Source organism: Thalassophryne amazonica, chromosome 5, assembly GCF_902500255.1.
Source record: "Thalassophryne amazonica chromosome 5, fThaAma1.1, whole genome shotgun sequence".
NCBI classification, from domain to species: domain Eukaryota; kingdom Metazoa; phylum Chordata; class Actinopteri; order Batrachoidiformes; family Batrachoididae; genus Thalassophryne; species Thalassophryne amazonica.
Genome location: NC_047107.1, coordinates 39,969,158 through 39,991,459, shown reverse-complemented (window position 1 = coordinate 39,991,459; position 22,302 = coordinate 39,969,158). Strand labels below are relative to the sequence as shown.

General features: G+C 40.4%; 1 protein-coding gene and 2 long non-coding RNA genes across 3 annotated transcripts in view; 2 read left to right on the top strand and 1 right to left on the bottom strand.

Annotated features, from left to right (window-relative positions):
- mctp1a (multiple C2 domains, transmembrane 1a) overlaps positions 1–22,302 on the bottom strand; it is a 606,655-nt gene that overhangs the window by 58,802 nt on the left and 525,551 nt on the right. The window contains exon 17 of the mRNA XM_034170058.1: positions 20,822–20,878. Within this exon, the coding sequence (XP_034025949.1) occupies positions 20,822–20,878 (57 nt within the window). The remainder of the gene's footprint in view (positions 1–20,821; positions 20,879–22,302) is intronic.
- Positions 1–22,302, top strand: part of LOC117510360 — a 903,074-nt gene that overhangs the window by 863,150 nt on the left and 17,622 nt on the right. The gene's annotated exons all lie outside the window — the stretch shown is intronic.
- Positions 15,952–17,732, top strand: LOC117510364. The gene is made up of 3 exons (XR_004560694.1): positions 15,952–16,082; positions 16,869–16,874; positions 17,705–17,732. It is a non-coding gene; the product is annotated as an uncharacterized LOC117510364 (long non-coding RNA).

The window sequence follows — 22,302 nt, the reverse complement described above, 5'->3', positions numbered from 1 at the left end:
TTTGAGGAAAAAATGAATTTAATCCATTTTCGAATAAGGCTGCAACACAAAAATGTGGAAAAGTGAAGCACTGTGAATACTTTCTGGATGCACCATACAATAATGGGGAAAAAGTGCAATATAGCTTTTGCTGTAATAACATAAACACAGATGTTTCACTGTTGTGTGTTGCTTTGGGAAACAAAAGTATTCACCTAAACATGATGTGATAGGTGTTTATATGTAATGCATGCAGAAGCGACTCATCCATAAGCGTGCTCATGCAATGCACGACCAGAAAGGAAAGGGGAAAAGGAAAGACATAATTTTTCTGACACATTATCCACCGCAATTACCAGCAGTTTCAGCTGGTCTACACAGGTTGTCCTGTCTCTGAATACCATTGTCCAATCACTGTCAAGTTGTGTTCATTGAAGTCCCACCAAAAAAACGGGCGGGACATTTCTCTTACACTTTCATGTAAAATCTTTTTTATTCAAACTGTAGGCTCTCCAGTACAATCTAATGGGTCCCAGGGTGCGACCCCAGGGAGGGAATACCTGTGATGTATCACCAAGCAGTGGGAGACATGATATGAAATCTACATGGCTGACTAGTTTGTTACTCTCATCTCAACAAATTCTGTTTAGACTCTACAAAAAGGTGGGGAAAACATATATTTAGGTCAAAATCAATATATGTAAAAAGGACATAATAAATGGAAAAATTTGTCAGAAGCCACCACTGCCATGCCTTCCAGAAAGTGCACCCAGTTTTCTTTTTTCTTTCACATACTTGAGTCCGGACTGTCAACAACTCATCATACATCTGCATCTCACCAAAAAGTGGAATTATATATAATAAATTTGTGTGATCCACATATTCCAGAAGATGCACTCATAAAGTCCAGCACATGTATATGTAATCCAGTGCAAATGTGTAGTGCGTGTTCCTGTCAATATGTGTACCTGTGACAGTACATAATGTGTATAACACATCATCATAAGCCTCATGATAAAATATGCTACAAATCACATCACAAGCATTTCCAGAAAGCTCAAACTCAGGTACAACATATGTACTGCAATACGGCACATATTTCTGTATAAATCTGGGAAAATGCATGTTCCTATTAGGCACATGCAAATAGTTTGAGGTTTATCACCATTTTTGGAAGAGTTCCAAAACTTTGCCATAACCCTGCACCTGTTCTGACTTCACTGCGATGTCGACACTTATTGTAACAATCAACTTACAATAGAGTAACTTGGACTTTTTGTCACAAATGCGAGTGGAGTTTAAAAGAGAAAAAACATAACCCAGGATAAATTCAGTCTGCATATGGTAGTAGAGTCATCAGTATGACCTACAGGTATGAGGTCTGTGATGAAAAAAGCGTTCCTTTTTATTTTTTTTCAAAAAATAAATGGATTTGATTCATATGTTTTTACGTCAGACAAGCTTGAACCCTCGTGACTTCATTTGGAGCAGCTGCATTGAGTAGCGCAGCAGCATGTATTGAGAATATCTGTCTTCTACAATACAGAAAAACAAGAAATCACAACAATAACTTATCCAATTCTTCATCTGACAGGGTTCAACAGCTGCTAAAGATGTTCACACAAACACTGTGACTGCTTGATTTAGCGTCCTCATTATCATGGAAACATTTTTTCTGAGATGTAAATGGGGCTCTGCAATAGAGCAAAATGGATGGGAGAAAAATACACGGACTGTACAAAAAATGCACGCTAGTTACGTCAACGGCAATGGGACAAATAAAAATATCACATGACAGAATCCACTAAGGACAAAGACTTTTTGAGGTGCGCGCTCTCTCTCCCTCTCTCTCTTTCTGTATGTACGAAGTCTATCAGAAAAGTATCCTACCTTTTTATTTAAAAAAAAAACTATATGGATTTGAATGACGTGCGATTACACCAATCATGCTTGAACCCTCGTGCGCATGCGTGAGTTTTTTCACGCGTGTCGGTGACGTCATTCGCCTGTGGGCAGGCCTTGAGTGAGGAGTGCTCTACCCCACCCATCGGAATCTCTTTGTCTGAATAGCCGCTGCGGACGGCGCGCGTTGCTTTATCAACATTTTTTCTGGACCTCTGAGGGATATCCGAGTGGACACTATTCGAGAAATTAAGCTGGTTTTCGGTGAAAAGTTTAACGGCTGATGAGAGATTATGGGGTGTTTCTGTCGCTGTAAGGACTTCCCACAGAGCGGGACATCGCGCAGCGCTTCCAGGCGCCGTCGTCGGCCTGTTTCGACCTGAAAACATTCTAATTTAAGGCTTAATTCACCCAAGACGTCGTGAGAGAACAGAGAAGATTCAGAACAAACCTGATCTGGGAGTCTGCATTGCAGAGCCAGCCACTTCGGGTGCCTGGCACCCGCCCACCCTGTCAGTACAAAGTGGCCACAACATGGACTCTGCAGACTCCACTCCTGCCACGGACACTGTTGCTGTGCTCTCAGATATTATGGTGGTAAAAGAGATTTTTGCTGACCTCTCTTTTTTTTCATTTGTTTTTGTGACTGCTATGCTCTCAGGGAGAAGTTCAATTATTTGGAGCAAGCCTGGGATCTTGTTAATTCCCACCCATGGCTGTTTGACATTTTCCCAGAGCTTCTGAGCCTGGATGATGTTTTTTTGTGGAAAGTCACTGCCAGATTGGATGAGGCATCCTGAGGTGTATCTGCCTTCTGATGAAGATGAGTCAGATTGAGTTGATTTGGAAGAAGATGATTTTTCTGAGTCAGAGCAGACAGCACTTCAGGACATAGGTACATCTCTATTTAAAATTCAAGGCTTGTTTTTTGAATATCAGGACTGTTCCAGTCAGTGGAGCAAAAACCGAATCTTCTCGGCACTCGACCAGATTTTCCGAGCCAAGCCTGAGCTGCTAACCACTTTCCCTGAACTTATGAACATTAAAATGCAGTTTAAGCAGGGCTGGGTTCCTCCCTGCATCGAGGATCCCATAGACATTTATTTGAGTCTGATACCATCGCCTACTGCTGTAATGAACCACACATAATCACGCTTGCAGACGCCACCATCACTCCTGCCCAGCATGCAGTGTCACAGAAGCCGGCCACTTTACTCCTGCCTCCAGCTCCAGAAGTGCCGCCTCTAAGGCCGATTTCGCCCCAGGTGCCTCCAAAGCCTGCTTCCCGATCCTGCGGAGCAGCTCATCCCAGTCGAAAGCACTGCTGCGCGTCCGCTCCATGAAACTCTGGTCCCCGCACCTCGGAAACTCCGAGCACATCTGCCAAAATCACAGGCTCCTGCTTCAGTGGTTGCTATGCCGATGAACATCAATGCACCTGTTTTGCCCGACCACTCATTAGCAGCCACACCCACCCTCTTACATCTCATCTGCTGCTCTGGCCAGTTCTATGTCAGCATGCTCAGCTGCAATCACTCCTGCGGAGTCACCTGGACCAGCTCCTTCGTCAGCGTCTGCCCACTCTGCCTCAGCGCACACAGAGATTGTCACACTGACGGCGCCTCACAGGTCTGCTTCATCAATGTCTCCCGGCCCAGCTCTCTTGGTGGAATCAGCTGGTTCTGCTGCTGCGCACTCCACGGCTGCCTCGTCTCATCCACCCACTGAATCACCTTCAGCCTGCTCAGATTCTGCTTCCACGTGCATCACGGCCGCGTCACAGGTGATGTCATGCGAAGCTGCTGCCTTGGTCACACCGGCTGTGTTGTTACGGGCACGGTCTGCCTCCTCACCGCCTGCGGTCGACTCAAGCCCCGCTGCAGATTCTCCCTCGGTGGCCGCTGGAGAAGCCTCGTTGCGCCTTCCTTCACGGCCAGTGATGGCACCTGTGGACGCGATCAACGCGCACATGCAGCCGAACAGTTCTGCTGTCTCAGCGCTTCTTCAGTCACCTCCAGTGTTGGTCCTGAAAATGACTTCTGAGAACAGTAACTGTGGGATGGTCAGTAACTTTTCGTTTTTCTTTTGGATTATGCTGCTCTGTTTTCTTGCTTATGAATATCTTGGGAAACTGTTAAGAGCATCACGTCCGAACCTGAGATGGTTTACTTGTGAGAATTTGTTTAGATTGCCATGTCAGACACTGAGATATGTTTCATGTACACTCTTTATGAAATTAATGATTGCCATGTGTTTAATGATGAGCTGCCAGCTCATTTCATTTTTTGGGTCCCCTTCGGGGGAGGTTCATCACGTTGTGGGATTCAAGTTTACTCATGCTGTAGCTGAGGCCATTCATTGGTTCGTGAATCGCTTTACCTGTTCTGATTAGGTTTTGAATTTATCTGGAGAAATCAGTTATTTTTTGTATTTTTTGACAGAAGAGATTTTCAGGAGTTGCTCATTCTCTGTTGAGCTTCTGTTTGTTCGGCTGTGTTCTACGGCATACAGTTGGGTGTGAGAGTTTTGGATTGGGCACCTGTGTGCCTCATTTAAACTCTTTTTTGCTAAGCATGAGTTCACTTCTTTACTGGTTAGAGCAGTCGGTTGTCTGGATTTGGGGTTTGGACATAAATTGTGTTTTTCCAGCCCACTGGGTTTTGGGACTGATTCGGATGCAAAACTCTGTGTTTTTGGATTAGGCACGTTGCTGCTTCATCTACGCTCTCCTTTGCTGTGGTCCATAATGCTCTAATTAACTTGGTTAAGCCTCTACCGAGTACATTGTGTCTCAGGTCCCCATACTCATTTGATTTGAAGGTCATCTGGCATTGGCTCTTTGAATTGGATTGGGTTTTTTCTACTCATTGTTTTTATGTGATGTTCCAGGTTCTCTTTTCTTATCTGTTCCTATGGCTTCCCCATTTGATGAACTCCACCTGTAGACAACTGGCTCTCTCCCTATGGGGTTCCTGGTGTCTCTGCTTTAAGCCTGTTCCTCGAGGTTTCTCTGAGGTCAGTGTCTCCAAGAAATGGTTCCCTGATTCGGCTGTGGTGTGTGATAAGCATCATGGTCGCCCTCCTGATCTAACGTTAAGCCGGACCTCTAACATGTTCCTGCACCAGGTTCCACTCAGAGTACTTCCTCCCACTACTTCTTTGCATCATGTTTTCCGCCAGGGCTTCTCAGTACCTGGGTTTGGTCACGAGGTCAGTCATCCATGGGGTCTCCTGCCACATAAGCCCCTTTTGTGTTAACCTGGCCTCTGTTTGCTCTCTGCCTTGTGTTTTCCCCCGTTGCCCTCCCGGTGTCAATGTGTTGTTTGTGCGGCCGTGAGGGGACAGCCGCATGGGGGAGGGAAACTGTCACGGTTTTGGTCGGCTCTGGGCGTCGATTCAGTCTTTTCCTCTTTCTTTTTCCATTCACGTGCCTCAGCTTTGATTTATTAGCATTTTATTTTTCATCATGGTTTATTCTGTTATGTTTTACGTTGTCACTTTTCTTTGTCATCTTTTATATGTTAGCCATTGTTCTGTTCTAGTTCTGTTCATCTGGTTTGTGTTTTCATTGTTTATCATTTAGCTTTCATCTGTTTATTTTTGCTGTTGTACACTAATATTGGGTTTTGCTTTCTGTTTATTAGTCTATTCCTGTTTCGTTTTGCTTTAGTATTGATGTCCTGATCAGTTCTCATTTAGTTTCTTTTTGTTCTCATGTAGTTTCTTTTTGTTCTCATGTAGTTTCTTTTTTGTCTCATGCTCATGTTTGATTTCAGTTCCTGTTATAGTAGTTTTATATTCTGTGTTAGCTCTGTTCTTAGTTTGCCCTCACATCCATCTTATGTTCACTCCACAGCTCTGCACCTGCTATTGTCTTTGTCTCACACTTTGATTCTGTCCGCTCTGTGTTTTCTTTCACTCTCACTCTTGGCACCTGCTCATGCATCTCTGTATCCTACATCACTTCACTTTTTGCACTCTCTTCCTCCCCATCTTGCACAGTGTTTAATCTTTGTTGACTAGCCATGCCCCCTTTTTAGATTGTTCCTCACGTGCACCTTGTTAACACCTGCCCTATTTAACCACCACTCTGCCACCACTTCCCCACCAGTTTGATGTCGTTTGTACACATCCTAGCTCTTGTTTTCAGTCCTGTTTTGCCTTGCCATGTTCTTTAAAATCTGCTCTATTTTTTGACTACAGCTTTCGCCTCATTCCTGAAGTCTGTGTTTGCTTGTGCCTCTGAACCCTGCTTGAATATGACTATGTTTTTGCCTGACCCTGTATGTACCTCTGCTTCACTGCTTGATCACCCGTGTACCATACCTCAGCCCAAAATAAAGACGACGACTTCTTTTACACGTAAACCTGATCTGGGAGTCTGCATTGTGGGTCCAGCCGCTTCGGGTGCCTCGCACCCGCCCGCCTTGTCAATATTCATTCAACTTTCCTTTTTTCTGCTTAACCCAAAGGCTTATGTGATTAGAAAATTGTTTTCCATTATTTTTCTGTCAAACATTTAATGAATTCTTAATTGTTTCAAAACTAACTGCAATAAATTTGCAATACATCACAACAAGGCTTCCTTCATTGAAATAAAATGAAATATCTGTTAACCAAAATACTTTTCAGTAACAGTTTAAAAATGTAGGTTTGAATTTATTATCCTCCACGGTGAAAATATGGGCAGCTGGTGCCTGAGGTTGGCAAGAGGAACACTGAATAACACAGCAAACTCTTTGGCCCTGGTATGACTCATGAGTTAAGCTCCACGGCACTGGATTCATACATAAGACTGTTTAAAATCCTGTCAGATCCATATGGTGATGTTAGAAACATTTTCAGTCAAAATTTTGCAGGAGTAAGAACCAGAAAAAGTTTTTTTTTTAAGGTATATGTGTGTAAGAAGGAGACCGTGATAAGAAAAGACAGGAAGAAAGAGAGTGAGTGCACTGAGCAGTAAGCCTGTGAGCAGGACATGATTGCAGTGTGTATCTTATCTATGTCAGGTCCTCCTGAGGCTAGTGGAGCCTAGCTGAGTGAAGCATGAGCGCTTCAGTGACCAGCCATCCGTGGGAGGGTAATCTCTTCACTCCTCCTACATCACTCCGCCCCCTTTTTTCTTCAAGTAAGATCAACTCCTCCAGGAGGCAGAACGATCATACACACACACACACACACACACACACACACACACACACACACACACACACACACACACACACACACACACACACACAAAAGCTCCCACAGAAGCTCCCACAAAAGCCCACACGCGTGCACAGCTCAGTGACAATCACCTCATGTCAGCTCAGGACAGTCAGTCCACAGACACAAAGTATATACAGAACTGAGGTGTATTTTTATGCCTGTTAACACCTCCGAAGCCTCATGAGTTCACTTTGCAATGGAAAAGTAATTTATTTTTAGTCATATATTTTACTTCTGAAGCACTTATAATTCGTATTGTACTATTATTATTATTTTATATTGAAATGCTTTGTTGTTATAGATATTTGTAGTGTTACTTGTCTTGTACTTGTCTTGTATAACACTAACCCAATGGTCAAGTATTAGTTCATTTATATGATAATGGAAGATGGTATTTATGTACAGTTGTTAACTTTTTTTGTAATGCTGCTGCTCTAGGTGTCTGAATTGCCCTCTTGGCACAAATAAAGTTTTCTCAGTTGAATTTATTGACTTTCTAAATGTTTAATTTTTGCAATTTAAATGCAGGAGAATACAGTTAAGTTCCAAAGTATAAGAATGTTGTGTTGTTTATGTTCCAATGGGGTGTGTTGTAAAGCAGGAATTGTATTTCATGTACAGTTGCAGACATATGTTTACATACATTTTGGCAAAAACTCAAAAAGGCAATTTTCCCTGATTGCACATAATGGATTTTATCATGTAATATGTGTTAATTCAATTATAATGTCTACATTATGAAAGCAAGGAGGAAACAATTAAATTTAAAATTGATAATAATATTAGACTCTGCCTTTGTTCCGGAGATCAACTGTAAATTTCTGTTGACGTTTTTAATGCCAATTTTGGATTTGTAGAGTCATGTCTTCCTCCTTGGTTGATATAATTTCAGGTCATGATGACGGAGTACTCTCTTCCTGGGTGTTAATTTGGGCCTTCTTGCTCAATGATATAATGTTGGCATGATTATGATATAATGTTGGCATGGTTATGATGTGCTTGATTGTATAGTAGCTCATGGTACCATACATTTTTTCAAGTCCTAAGAAGGAACTGGACTTGCTTAATTCTTAAAATGTTTTTTCTTGCTCTTGAATACAGCCGAATCAACCATTAATTATACAATTCAATTACCGGTATACAATTCATTTTTCATACTATTTAACAAGGTATTCATCTTGGTGTATCAAAACATTTGAAAACATAAAAAAAAAAAAAAAAAAAAAAAACTGACATAATGAATAAAAAATAAATCTAAAACTTTGTGACTATTATTTTTAAGTAACCTCACAAATAAAGTTGGTATTCTAACTGAATTAATGGCCCGGTCACACGGCACTTAACGAAGGGCAATGAAGCCCTGACGAAACAAGAAATCTGGACTTTCGTTGGTATTGTTTAACCTTCGCACAACTTCATTCCTGCAGCTGGTGCTTCGTCAGGATTTGTAAGCTGTTGAAAAATTGGAACGAAGGGCAAGAAAACCTCAATTCGTCTGTTTCATTTTGCTGTCGTTCTTGACCTTTTCTAATCGTTTGTTTAGTTTTTGTAATGTAATTGTTTAGTTTGACTTCGTTCGACCAGCTGAATGTTTTCACAAAGTGCAGAAGCCGGTTTGTGAGCGCTGAGGCTGCTGCTGTGTTCATGTACCATCGGAAATTACAGGACAAACTCAGTCTGTTTGCATGGATTTTTTTTTTTATCTGGGTGGGGAGTCAGCTTCAATGGGCTCAGGAACCTTATATAGGCCAAAATTAATCTTTTGTGTGGATACAATTAATTATTTTGCCACAAGCAACTGCTGAATTTGAAACAACAAAAAAGTTGTGTAATTACCGATGGTACTACGCTTATTATTTTTTTAAATATAACAATATGAGCATAGGAATGACAATCCGGCCCTTATGTACATGTGGCAACAGGTAGATGATTCAGATGATTATAAAAAAGCTGTTCTTGAAGGCAGAATTCACGTTGTGGATCAGCTGCAGCTGGTTGAAATAACTGCACATGTGAGTCAATGCGTGGCGTTCACATGCACTGATCAGTTTACTGGTCTGATATATTCGATCATCTTTACACTTATATTTATTCCCCCTTTTGACAGTTTTCTGTTATAAATCAATATATATGGCTTAGAACATAATACAGTGACTTTTTTTTACTTTTTCCCTTTGTTCAGGAATTATCGTGTGCCGTGTGACTGGGCCATGAACACATTTGATAAAAAGGAAGCTGGTGCAGTTGGGTAAACCTGAGCTAGAATTCTTTCAGTCAAAGTGCATGTACAATTCTATCTTTAACTGTGTCACTTCACTGATGTCATCCAACAGTCTTTGCAAAAGGAATAAATTAAGTTGCAAGTTGTCTGCAAAGCGCAGGCTCAGACTGAATGTGAAAACCTTATGCCGTTAGTGTAGACATGACGACAAACAAACTGAACACAAGACAAAACTGAGACAGCTGCAACTTAATGCAATTGAATAAACAAACAAAATCCTGATGTGTGAGCACAAAACTGAGTGCAAAGAACAGAGCTACTTCTAATTTGCTATTTGAAGCTGGTACCTTACTTGTTCTCACAAATCTGTTTTAGGTCCTACAATAACCAGCATGCATTGCACAGCCATGCCGCGCACTGTCACAATCGGCTAGGGTCAAATATCTGTGGCTCAGCTGCTAGCCACATAGGAACTAGCTAATTGTAATTCATACTTGCTAGAAGAAACAATTTTTTTCATTTGTGGCATGCAATGGATCACCTTCATATTCTTATACTTGTGACAGAAAATATGACAGTTTTTTCTTTCTTACTCTGCTTCATCTCAACTATTGACGGTTGGCAAGCTAGCGTTTAGTACATTAGTGCCACCACATGGACTAACTCATGTATTGCATTATGAGTTTATCCTTTGTTTTATTTATTTATTTTAGCATGCATTCCTTCAGTGGCTGTGGGGAAGTATTAACGACACACTTTAATATCTGCTGAGGCACCTGGTGAGCTACACTGTCTTCTGAGAAGGTCTATAATATGACTCCAAAAAAAAAAAACACCCCCACAAAGAAATGACACTGTAAATGTGTGTGCTTGTAGGCAATATGAGTGAAGCGACACTGCATGAGAAAGAACAGCATGCGCACACACACACACACACACACACACACACACACACACACACACACACACACACACACACACACACACACACACACACACACACACACAGCGGAAGAGGGGGGTAATCAAGCATTCTTGCAGTCTTCGTGTGCCTGCCTGCTTGGCTTTAACAATTGAGCCGTCCCCATCAATTAGTCTAGATGCTGTACTTTCATTGAGATTAAGTGACTAACATCAGCGCTTGCTCACAAGAAAGACAGTTTCCACGTCTGTCCAACGATTCTGTTAAGTCAAAACACATGTGGTGATCCAAGGCAAAAAGCCTGCAAGGGGTCTTCCATGCAATGAAAAACAGGTGCTCCACTTTTTGGCCATGTAATACCCCATTTAGCCTCTGGAGCAAAGGTTAGCCAACTAATAGCTGCCTTGTGGTGCACTGGGAAGAGCCGCGCACATGGTCGGAGTAAACATCTGGGATGGATTGTACATACTTGCAACATATGCTTCAAGTTCAATTAAAATGAGGCCTTGGCACATTTATTAATCTTTTCCCCCTCTCTCTCCACTACAGGTCCTCCCTGTAAAAGAGGCCTCCTTTGACCTGTCCTTCATACTCATCTGTGCTTCAGATTTTACTTTGTATTGAGTGCAACAGATCTCATATCAAATATACACTACTGTCCCACAGTTTGGAAAAACCAAATGTTTCCTTTATTTATTTATTTATTTTTTTAATTTTGATCACTGTCACCTATAAAAATAACAGTAAAGCCTTGACAGCTAGAAGATAAAGGGCCCTATCATGACAAACTTTAGTGCATGGGCTAAGATGCATAGCACAGTTGTATTGTGCCTCTTCATATTCCTATTTATAGAGTGTGAAATTTGAGCACAAACTAGAAGGGTTGACGTCAGGGGTGCAAGTAAGCCAGTGCAGTCCAGAACTATGTACCGCTAAAAGATTCAGACACGGTACATAGTTGTGGTAAAAGGAGGGCTGCTGCCTGCCAAAAACCCATATTCACAACCAGTCACTACTGCAGTTTCAATCAAAAACATCCACGTACAACATGACATCTGAAACAAACATTATTCTCTTCATCGAATGCTTGTAATTTCTGCCGAAATACCTCTGAACTGTCCCTGCAGTGACTTTTTTCGGGACATGCAGGACGTCAACACTTCGCGCAGGCACCTGACTGTTATTCGCTGTCACAATCAGAATTTGACAGGAGGATGTTTGGTGCAAAAAAAATACACCAAATAAAATGCATAGCTTTTTCATATATTCAGACATTGTGTCAGGGGGGGAAAGGAAGGGAAAAAACATCAAAATAGAGACCAAGAGCTTTTTGTCAGGAATAAAAACAACATAAAAATGCAGAAAACAATTCTTCAGATGTTTAAAAGAAAATAAAGAGATGTTGAAAATGCGAATGTCAGAAAAAAAAAAAACATGTATGGAAGATGGTTCAGTGCAAGAAGTCCAAATCAAAGAGGCATAAAGTCAGCATGAAGAAGCAGCAGATGCTGGACCCTCAAAGGCAAGCGCGGGTGATGATGATGCTACAGCTTCTGCTTACTACTCACTGGAAAGCATGGCTGTACCTCATGCTATGATGTGTAGGACCTTGGTGTGAAAGTGTTTTGCTTTGATGGGGGAAAACCCATCATTCTGTGCATTGAAGGAAACCTTTTCAGAGAATCTGTTTATAATAATCCCCTTAAGTGCTGAATGCAAAGTTCTGACAAGAAAGAGAACTGTTAACTGTTCTTGTGTTGAATTAAGCAGTTATTGAAATTAAAACAAAATAAGTTGTGAAGATTCTCAATGTTTTTACTATTTGCACATAAGCCTATTAAAGGTGGTCTCTCATAGCAAAATCTTTCAAGTTATATGTCAAGTGTTTCTAATTTCTTTTTTGTCAATGTATGTACTGAAATATTTAAATGTTAATTTTTTCAAGGATGCCCAAGGAGAGATGAACAATGGAAAGTGATAGTACCAGCAAGTAATTAACAGTACTTTCACCAATGTAGTGCAGCAGATAACAGAATGTTTACAGAGGAATCCTGCAAATGGTGATAGACGCACCAAATTTGGCACAAATACACCTTAGACATTACTCTTCTGAAAAAAAAAACCCAAAAAACTATTGGATATTTGAATTGTCAGTAGGTTGTCGGGTACTTGAAGAATTACACAGGGGTCAAAATTAAAAGATGCTGCAATTATACTATGCCATATTATTTGTCTGATCACAAGGATTCCAAAAAGGTATAGTTTGGACAATTTGTGACTGAATGTTATGGAGTTATGGGGTAAAAACAGCAAGAATGGTGACAAAAGTCAGTTTCAGTTTCTACAGGGGTCGAAAATTAAAGTTGTTCCAATTTTGGTAAAATATAGTGCAAATTATTGGTTGAGCTAATTCGATTAATAAATGGAATGTCAATTGCATGCGCCGGCGCCCCTCTCAGGTTCAGTCTACACCTGTTAATGAGTTTACTCTCCTGCACGACACAGTGCGTGCATCAAAGTCATGCGAGTATCAGGGGTCTTAAGGAGTATTTGTCCCAAGTATTTGTTCTATCACCATTTGCAGGATTGTTTCAGTTATCTGCTGCACTAATGATGCATCTTATTATTTTAATTAGTCATGGGCCTGTTTTGGGCATAACAGGAAAAAAAAATCATCGCAGATGAGAGGTTTTCTCACGAATTAACAGATCTGCTCCAATGCATCAGAGTGCTCCAGTGGACTCTGGACACCAAAACTATCAAAGGTGAAGGAAAGAGACAGCAAGGTGATGATTTTTATTTTTCGTAGAAAGTATTTCCTGTTATTTATTTTCATGTTAATTGTCAATCTAGTGCAATTTTATACACAAGCATGGCGTACATGCATTGTGAACCAACTCATGCAAGGTTTGGTTTATATATTCCCCTGTTTATTCCATGGTGTTCTTTTGCTTTAATATTTTGGTCATTCATGCAGTTAAGGTTTTGGTTTGATTATTTCTGTCAGGCTCGATGGTACAAAGTGGTTGGACAGAAATGCAGGACTCAAATGTTAAAGTTACTGAGTTTAATGTTGGTTAAGGCTGGGGTCGGTACACAAAAAGGAAGGCCGTAATAAGCAACAGTAGCTGAAGCATTAGGGAGAGACAGGATCCAAAAAACAGGCAAACTGGTCAAAACCACGGGTCAGCAAAAACAGGACTAAACACTCAGAAAACACACACTTGAAAGAGACACAGGGCACAACAATCTGACACACAACGAGGTGAGGGAAAAGGTGCAACTAATAAAGAAAGAGTGATTAGGAGGCAATGCAGGACAGGTGTGAAGGAAGGATCTGGAACAGGGCATGGCAAGCAGGAAGGAGAACAGGAGGGAAACGCCCAAAACCAAACATCAGACAAGAAAAGTCCCCAACACAAAATGAAAGCAAGAATAATACAACAGAAAAAATAATGCTATAACAAAACTTCCCAAACCCCACAAGCCCGATCATGACAATTTCTCATTGTTCTTGGTTTAGTGTGTCAGTTTATTTGTAAGTGATTGCTAGTTCAAGTTCACTTCCTGTTTAATTTTAACATGGTCTTCCTTAGTCTCTTTTGATTTTCTGTCTTCCTGTTTGCCCTCCCACTTGTGTCTCATTTTTCTTGATTACCCCTCAGTCTACTTAAACCCTGCTTTTGTGTTTCTCCTTGGCTGGAAGGTCTGTTGTTATTCCTTTGTGCGTTCTAGCAGTTATGTTCTGTTTTTGATCCCCTGTTGTTGACCTATGTCACCTCCTTGTGTTTTCCATGTCTTCCCTGGCAATATTGCACTGTCAGCTGTTATTCATAATCTGTGTTTTGACTCTCTGCTTGTTCGATAGTTAACCCATCTGGCTGTCCCACTACAACACCTCTCCTATTTTACTGATCACCTGTAAGACTTTGGTCTGTTCTTGATTAAAGAAGTTTGAATTTTCCTTCCTGTCTGTTCTCTGCATTGGGGTCATACCAATACTCAAATTGTGATGATGTTTAAGGTTTGTGAAGTAATGAGTTTATTCATATTGAAGTTGTGGAAAGACATTATTGTATCATATATGAATGATATATTACATGGGTAGAGGTGGTGACCAAGCAGTTAAGTGCAGTTGTTGCCGTGTGTGTGGTTCCTGATTCAAGGCCTCCCCTGCCCATTCTCCATGCAATGTGGAGTTGCATCAGGAAGGGCATCTAGTGTATAACAAACAAAAAACCTGCTCCAAATCTATATGCAGATCCACAACCTCAAGTGAAACAAAAGAGAAGCCTAAAGACTTACTACAAAATAATATGTAAGCGTTTACTCACTACAAACAATTGACAGGAAGCATATTTCAATATGGACTTTCAGAATCTAAATTCATTTATTCCCCTATTTCCAACCATTTGAAGAGTTGTGTAACAGACAAATTTAAGTTTTCAAACTGCATTTGTCCTGCGCTTAACCAGGATTGAGGCAGAGAAAGAAGAAGAGAGACGTACATGTCAGAATATAGGGGTGGGGGTGGGGGGGTGAGTAAAGGAAGGGTGAATGAGTGAAGGAGGGAAGAGAGATGTAAGCAAAGAGAGAGAGTGACAGAAAAAAGAAAAATGCTCCCCTTTCAACCTACCTCGCAGCTCAAATGAAATGCTAACAGTTGAGTGGAGCAATAGTTCAAAATGTATGAAGCCAGAGTTGGTAAATTGTAGCCTTTGTGGTGGCTGTGCGCGCTGCCATCGCAGCCGTGTGCAAGTGGAGAGCAAGGCCTTCTTATTGGGAATAATCAGTTTGGCACCAAATCTAAAGGAGGCCGCACAAGCTGCGGCTGCACCTCATTACAATATGAAAGTCCAAAGTGTATTTCATATAATCTGCAGCTTTTCAAACACCTGTATGTCATTCCCCCCCGATGAGAAGAGGTGAGAAACACAGTGATGGAGGGCAGACACAAAGAAGGGGTTTAAAAAAAAGAAGGTTCAAGGTTGCTTGGTGCACATCTTCAGTTAGTGACCCCGCCCCCTCTCTCCCCATGTACATTTCAGCCTTGAAACTTCACAGCCTTGAAACTTCACGTCTGCATCACTGTGGGAGAGGATGTAATGCTCAACTGGCTGACTGATTGCCTGACTGGATGGCTTATTGGCAAGATGACCATTTAACCATCTGTACCATAAATGTGCTTTTAGAAAACTCTTTCCTCACAGGCTTGCACTTATGACCCCTTAAAAAATGGAGAGACTGCACAGAGGTTAAGAGTTTCAAAACTAAATTCAGCACACAGAAGGTCTTCAGGTATCAAATTGCCTGGATGAAGGACAATTACCATGAATTTACAGTGCATCCAGAAAGTCTTCCCAGCACTTCACTTTTGTCACATTTTGTTATGTTACAACCATATTCCAAAATTGAGTAAATTAGTTTTTTGCCTTCAAAAAAAATAACAAAAAAACAAAACAAAACAAAAAACAAAACAAAACAGGATTTTATTTTATTAAAAAGAAAGACCTGAAAGTTCATCTAGAATTTGCCAGAAGGTACATCTGAGATGCAAGCCTAGATTTAACGTTTTGGTGAAAGAAAACCCTCCTCTGTACCACTTCATCATGAAGCTGTATAACTGGGGATACAAAATGCAAAACTTGCACTATGCACAATTTCTCCAATCATAGCCACAAAAGCCCATAATGTCTTCTGGGTGTCTTAGTGGCTTGCCTCACTCTTCTCCTTCTTGCACAGTCACTCGGTTTTTGAGAACTGTCTACTTCACACCGATTTACCATAGAGTGTCATACTGTTTGTATTCCTTCATAATTGACGTAAATGAAGTTCGAGACATATTCAGTGGGCCTCATGTATCAAAGTTGCGCACTTGTGGCGTAAATTTACGGTGTAAATTTGAAGTACACCAAAGTCACCGTGACATGTATCAAGCAGTGCGCACCTGCCCATTTCCAGCGTACGCCTGACGTGACCTTGATAAATGTGGCAGGTGAAAACAATCGGAATTATAATAAACACGCCCATAAATATTCAGACTCCGCTTCAGACACACCCTCATTTTACGACATGGAAGCCAGGAAGACGGCAAAGAAAAAGAACTCCACCAATCACGACGCGTGTCAATAGAGCGTCAAAAGCGGCCGTCGTATCAATGGTTTTGTAGTATAATCAAAAAAGTGTTACAGTGGTCCCTCGTTTATCGCGGGAGTTACAATCTAAAAATAGTCTGTAATACGCGAAACCGCGACGTAGTCAGTGTTATTTTTTTACAATTATTCTAGACGTTTTAAAGCTATAAAACCCCTGTAAAACCACTTTATACAATTTCTCAATCAGGCATTAACATTTTCTCACTGTTCTCTCATGTGTAAACACTCTCAAAGTTCAAACCTTATTAGAAAAATAAGACCAAACTGTTTTCAGGCCCAAACATTTGTTTGAGAAATAAAAATAGAACATTTTCGTATAAATAATTATGATGACTTTTAGAACTAACAAATTTAATTTTAACGATCAACCTACGAGGTTGGACACATAAGAAATTATTAATAGTGACTGACCAGTATTTCACAGATCGCGCCTCTGCGTCCTGACGCTGCGCCTTTTTCCACTCACACCTGGCTGCAGGTGTCTGTTTCCGAGTGACAAACACAGTTATGGGTAGTTGTTGGCGCTCTTTTTTCTTCTGGGCGAGAAGATTCTTATAAACAGACACGCAGAACACAGAACACTGTAAAAAAAAAAGGCATGGCATGCAAAATTGGACTAAAAACTCCGCGAAACGACGAGGCCGCGAAAGGTGAACCACGTTATAGCGAGGGACCACTGTATTCTCTTTTCACATGTCAATAATTCTTGACATGTGGATATTTGCTTGCTCAATTAATAAGACACGCCTAATTTTTCAGATTTCTTTATTCTTAAGATGTATTTCTTTATTTTATTGTGACAAACAAATGGAGACAACAAAACCTGATTGCAGCACGGGCGAAGGGAATGACAACACTACAGTTGTATAATTATCAATTTCATTGTCTAAAACGATCACACCACATAAAGTTAAGCTCAGAGCTGCTCTGGTTCCAGGCTCTGGAGAAAAAGGCGAGCAGCACTTTCTTTGCGGTCAGCGCTGTGGCCACGGATCGTGCTCAATAGACCAGCAATCCCGCAAAAGCGGGATTTGTATTGATTATTATGTAGTATAATCAGGAAAGTGCTATTTATGTAACATATGCATTGATTTGTACAATGCCACTGTTTATCAGGCCGATCATTTTCATTTTTATGTGGATTCCAGCGCTGGTTCATTTTGGCGTATAATTTACACCACCTCTCGACCTGGTGTATATTTTCAGCGCAGCGTACGCCAATGACCACATTGATAAATGCCAAGTGGTGCAGCCGTTTTGGCGTACACCCCATATACATCGCCGTACGCACGTTGATACATGAGGCCCAGTGAGTGGAAATGTTCAAGTATCCATCCCCTGACTTGTCTGAAGAAAATTGGCAATTAAACTGATTATTTACAGATATCATACCAAAGGGGATGATTACTTATGCAACCTTGGCTTTTATATTTTTAATTAATTTATATCAAGTTGCAGAGATTTACTTTCAGTTTGAGTTTAAGGAAGATAATTTAAAAAATTTTCATATTGAAAAGCCTGATTTACTTTTTGTATTTGAAATGCCATAAACAAATTAAAATGTGTGAAATACCAAGGGGCTGAATACTTTTGCAAGCCACTGTATGTAGAAATATTATGTATATGTATCCTAATAGGGTACCCAATAGATGGTCAGGTGTGAGATTTAGTGGACATTTGTGATTGCTTCGCCTTTGACTAGTTAGATTCTATTTTCAGATAAGTAGACTACCCAAGGAATTTCTATTAAAAGCAGATAACAGGCTGATTCTTATGTATTTTGAGTTCAAAAATTGCTGTTGGCATGCTGTATCTTTACTCTTTCACCTTCTAATTTGCATAAAACAAAATGGCTGCCCATTTCATCAAATTCATCAAATGTGAAAACCTATATAATTGGCTCAGTACAGCACAGATAATGTACAGAGCTTCAACACCAGAGGGCTAATGCTTTTGACACCAGAGGGCAGGTCTCACTGACCAGTGGCCAGGCACATGTTGCCACAGTGACTCAACAGCAGCAGCAGCAGCCACAGCATAGACGTGGTCAATCAAACTGCATTGTTCCCTGATATATTTGTGGAGTTCATCCTTTCACACCCATGTTAAGGAGACTCTGAGATACTTTGTTCATCTATATCTGTGCATGTTCTAGTGTGATGGTTTGTGTTGTGTATTATACTACAAAACCAATGCCACAAGATTGGTTTTGTAGTATAATTTATTATACTTATACTAGTAGCATTAGATTAGATTCAGTGACACTTGCACTGTTGTGCTAGGGTCACTCTGTTCAAGAAGGGAGTGAAGCAAGAGCTTTTGCCACCAACAACTGATGCTGCACAACTTTACATCAAAAAAAGCCATGATCAGGCAGCAACTTGGCTGCAAGCACACAAAGCATTTGCTCGAGTTCCCCCAGCAGTTGGCATGGGTTGGGTGCAGAGAAATGGACAGTTACTGCCAACTCTGCTCACATTACCCCATACCAGAGTCCTGCTTGCAACTGGTGAGCTGTGGTTGCACATCTGGCTGTTCCTCTCCTCGCTGCAAATGCAGGAAATGTGGCATGCTTTGCTGCACATCATGCAAATGCATCTCTAACTGCTGCAATGTGGATGCATGTTTATTAGTATGTTTTTATCAATGCAGAAATTGATATATGTATATATTGTTATGTATAAGATTGTAAAGTCTTCATATCAGTGTAGGGTAAGGGTTAGGTGTTACACTACAGTAGCGTTGTTTTCAATGTTGATGTTAGACTGTTTGTATTATGTATCAGGTAGTTTAATGTTCATGTTAGACTTAAGGAACATTTGTATAATTTACGTAACAACACTATTACTCGTTAGATAGTATTAGAACAGTTTTACCCACATTTGACCTTTAGCGACATGCATATTTATCCAAGAAATGTGTTTCATTTCAAACTATCATTCTTTTTTACTTCATTTTGCTTATTTGCTTGCCTTTGTCAAATCAAAGATGACTTACTTTTTTAGCCACTAAATTCATTCTTTTTTTGCTAATTATGGAGTGAATGAGTCAGGATATACCAACAACAATATTTCAATTCTGTCAGGGTGGTGGTGGTTGTTTTGGTGCTTGGTTTGTCTCTTTTTCTGCTTGGGTTTACTCTGTCCTGTTGTCTCTTGCCTTCTTCTCTCGGTTCTTGGTGGTGGGTGTCTCCGTCCGTCTGGCCACGCCCCAGTTCTTGGTGTTTCCCTACACACCTGTTCTGTGTTTCAGTTAATCACTTTGGTGCTTTATAAGCCGCTTGGTTTGAATCTGTCTTTTGCCAGTTTGATGTGCCTAGTACCTTCTTACCAGCTTACCAGCAGGAAGGAATTGGGACTCTTATTTTACAAGATCCATAAGTATTTGGACATCTCCTGTTCATCCCTGGCTTCATGATTAATCAGTTGCCATGGTTACTATTGCTCAGCAACATGTTAATCCTCATTTGGACAGGTAGACACACACCAACATATAACTGTCTGTTATATACAAGATGGTTATGTACTGTACTTGTATTTTCAAACTTTACACAGTTGGGGGTCAGAGAAGTATTCCACTTAAAATGAGAGGCACAATATATGTGTTGTGTTCGTGAAAATGGGGTATTTTTAAACCTATATAACCTCAGGGACTATACAGTGCTGTTTGCTACAAACTTTAATATCAGTGTTAAAAACACCTAGTTATCTGATTTGATAGTTTGGTGAAAAGTGGTATAATATAATCCTGTTAAATAGTCTCCTTCTAAAAATCTGCTAATCTTAACACACGTGATTTAAAACCAGCACCAACAAAACCAACCAACACAGTAGACAGACACACATCTGGACCATTTCAATTCCTGTGAGGGACGCTGGCATAATGCTGTGTGCTATCAGCGGCATTTGTTTCAGTAGCTGCTCCTGCAGTGAAAACGAGCGGAGGCAGTAAAGCAGCCACCTGTTGTTACCTGATAGTGTCTGGACAAGCCCAGATGCTGTTTTACTGGGACATAAAGGAACAGTGAATGGACTTAAATAGCTAACTAAGCACGTTATATGGGTGCATGTTCTCAGGAAACAGGACTGAGGTGCAACAGTGGAAACATAAATACTCCGTAGTGTTATATGTTGGAGAAAAGAAATGAGGACAATGTAGCAAACTGCAGCGAAGACCAAACTAGAGGTAAGACAGGTGAGGAATATGGTGAAAAGCTTTATAAAAAAAAAGTCAAAAGACTGCACAATCTGTGTGCATGGGTTTATGCCTCAGGCTGCAAAAACTTAAAACAGGGAAAGTGGACTCATTCCATTTGTCTGTGCTTTCTGTCTACAAAGTTGTGACAAGACTTCCTGAAACTGTGTGTGTGTGTGTGTGTGTGTGTGTGTGTGTGTGTGTGTGTGTATGTGATTGCATCTGTTCCATAATTACCTTATCATCTTTGTCAAACTCCTCATCTTCGTCCTCCAGCAGGTCTTCCACTGCTTGCTGAAAGTTACATTGAGGAATGGAGGAAACAAAGAGGGGGAAAAAAATCGTTACACTGTGGCTATAGCACGGACAAACATTAGAAAATATGAGGTTCACATCATCAGAAGAGGCAAAAACACATATTAAAGTTGATTGGTTATGGTTATGTTTGGTAATGAGAAATTAGCTCAGACGAGGGTGTTCTGAGATGTCATGAGGCTCAGAATTTAACTTTAGAAAAATTCTGTTCGTTATCAATTTTGACCTAATCAGTACCACTTAAGGGGACTAAACGACACTTACAATCCAGCCTCAGTGTACCATGGCCTACCAAAAAATGTATGATAGCCATCTCAGGGTGGTCGCCAGTTACGGGTTACAGAGAAGTCAAAATGTAAAAATGTTCCAGTCATGTTGAAACCTGTACTACATTAACTGTCTGAACATAAACATTCCAAAAAGGTATAGTTTGGACCGTCTATGTTATGGGGTGAAAACAGCAAGAATGGTGATAAAAATCAAATTCAGTTTGTACAGGGGCCAAAAACTAAAGTTGCTTCAATTGCTTCAGTTGCTTTGGTAAAACGTGGTGCAAACTGTTGGTTGAACTAATAGGATTAAGAAATGGGATAGTTTTGACTGTGTTGAATGTTTGGTCTCCAAAGTAAAGGTCAAACAATGTATGACATGTGACATATGTTACCCTGTAACATGATAACTAAGCATGACGCATGGTGCAAACTATTCCTCTTTTAAATCCCTATTAACTCAACCAAAAATTTGCATCACTTTTTATCAGAATTGGAGCAATTTTAACTTTTGACCCCTGTACAAACTGAATTTGACCTTTGTCGCCATTCTTGCTGTTTTTACCCCATAATTCCATACCATTTACTCACAGTCAAAACTATACCTTTTTGGAATCTTTATGTTCAACCAGTTTTCAATATGATTAAAGCATTTTTAAAGTTTGACCCCTGTGTAATTCTTCATTGACCCCTACCGCACTATAACTATCACCCTGGGATAGCTATCATATTTTGTGTAGGCTATGGTACACTGAGTCTGGATTCTAAGTGTCCTTTAGTCCCCTTAAGTGGTACCGAAAATCTGCTTGGCCCATGGATTATCCAGTCAGATCACACTGCACAAAACACTCAAATTTATTCATTAGTGTGAGACAGTACAACTCTAATTCCTTCTGACCTCTGTAACCTCATTGCCTAGCTCTCACCTTGGTGTGACTTATCAAATTTCTACAATCCATCTACAATAATGTTGGTATGCTGTAAAAAATGTGAACAAACAAACAAACAAAAGCAGAAACATCATTTTCAAATCTTATGCTTAATTGAAAATCATACAAATACCACATGTCAAATGTTAAAAGTGACATATTTTGGTTGTTGACAAATATATGCTGATCTTTTCAAGTGTCCAAG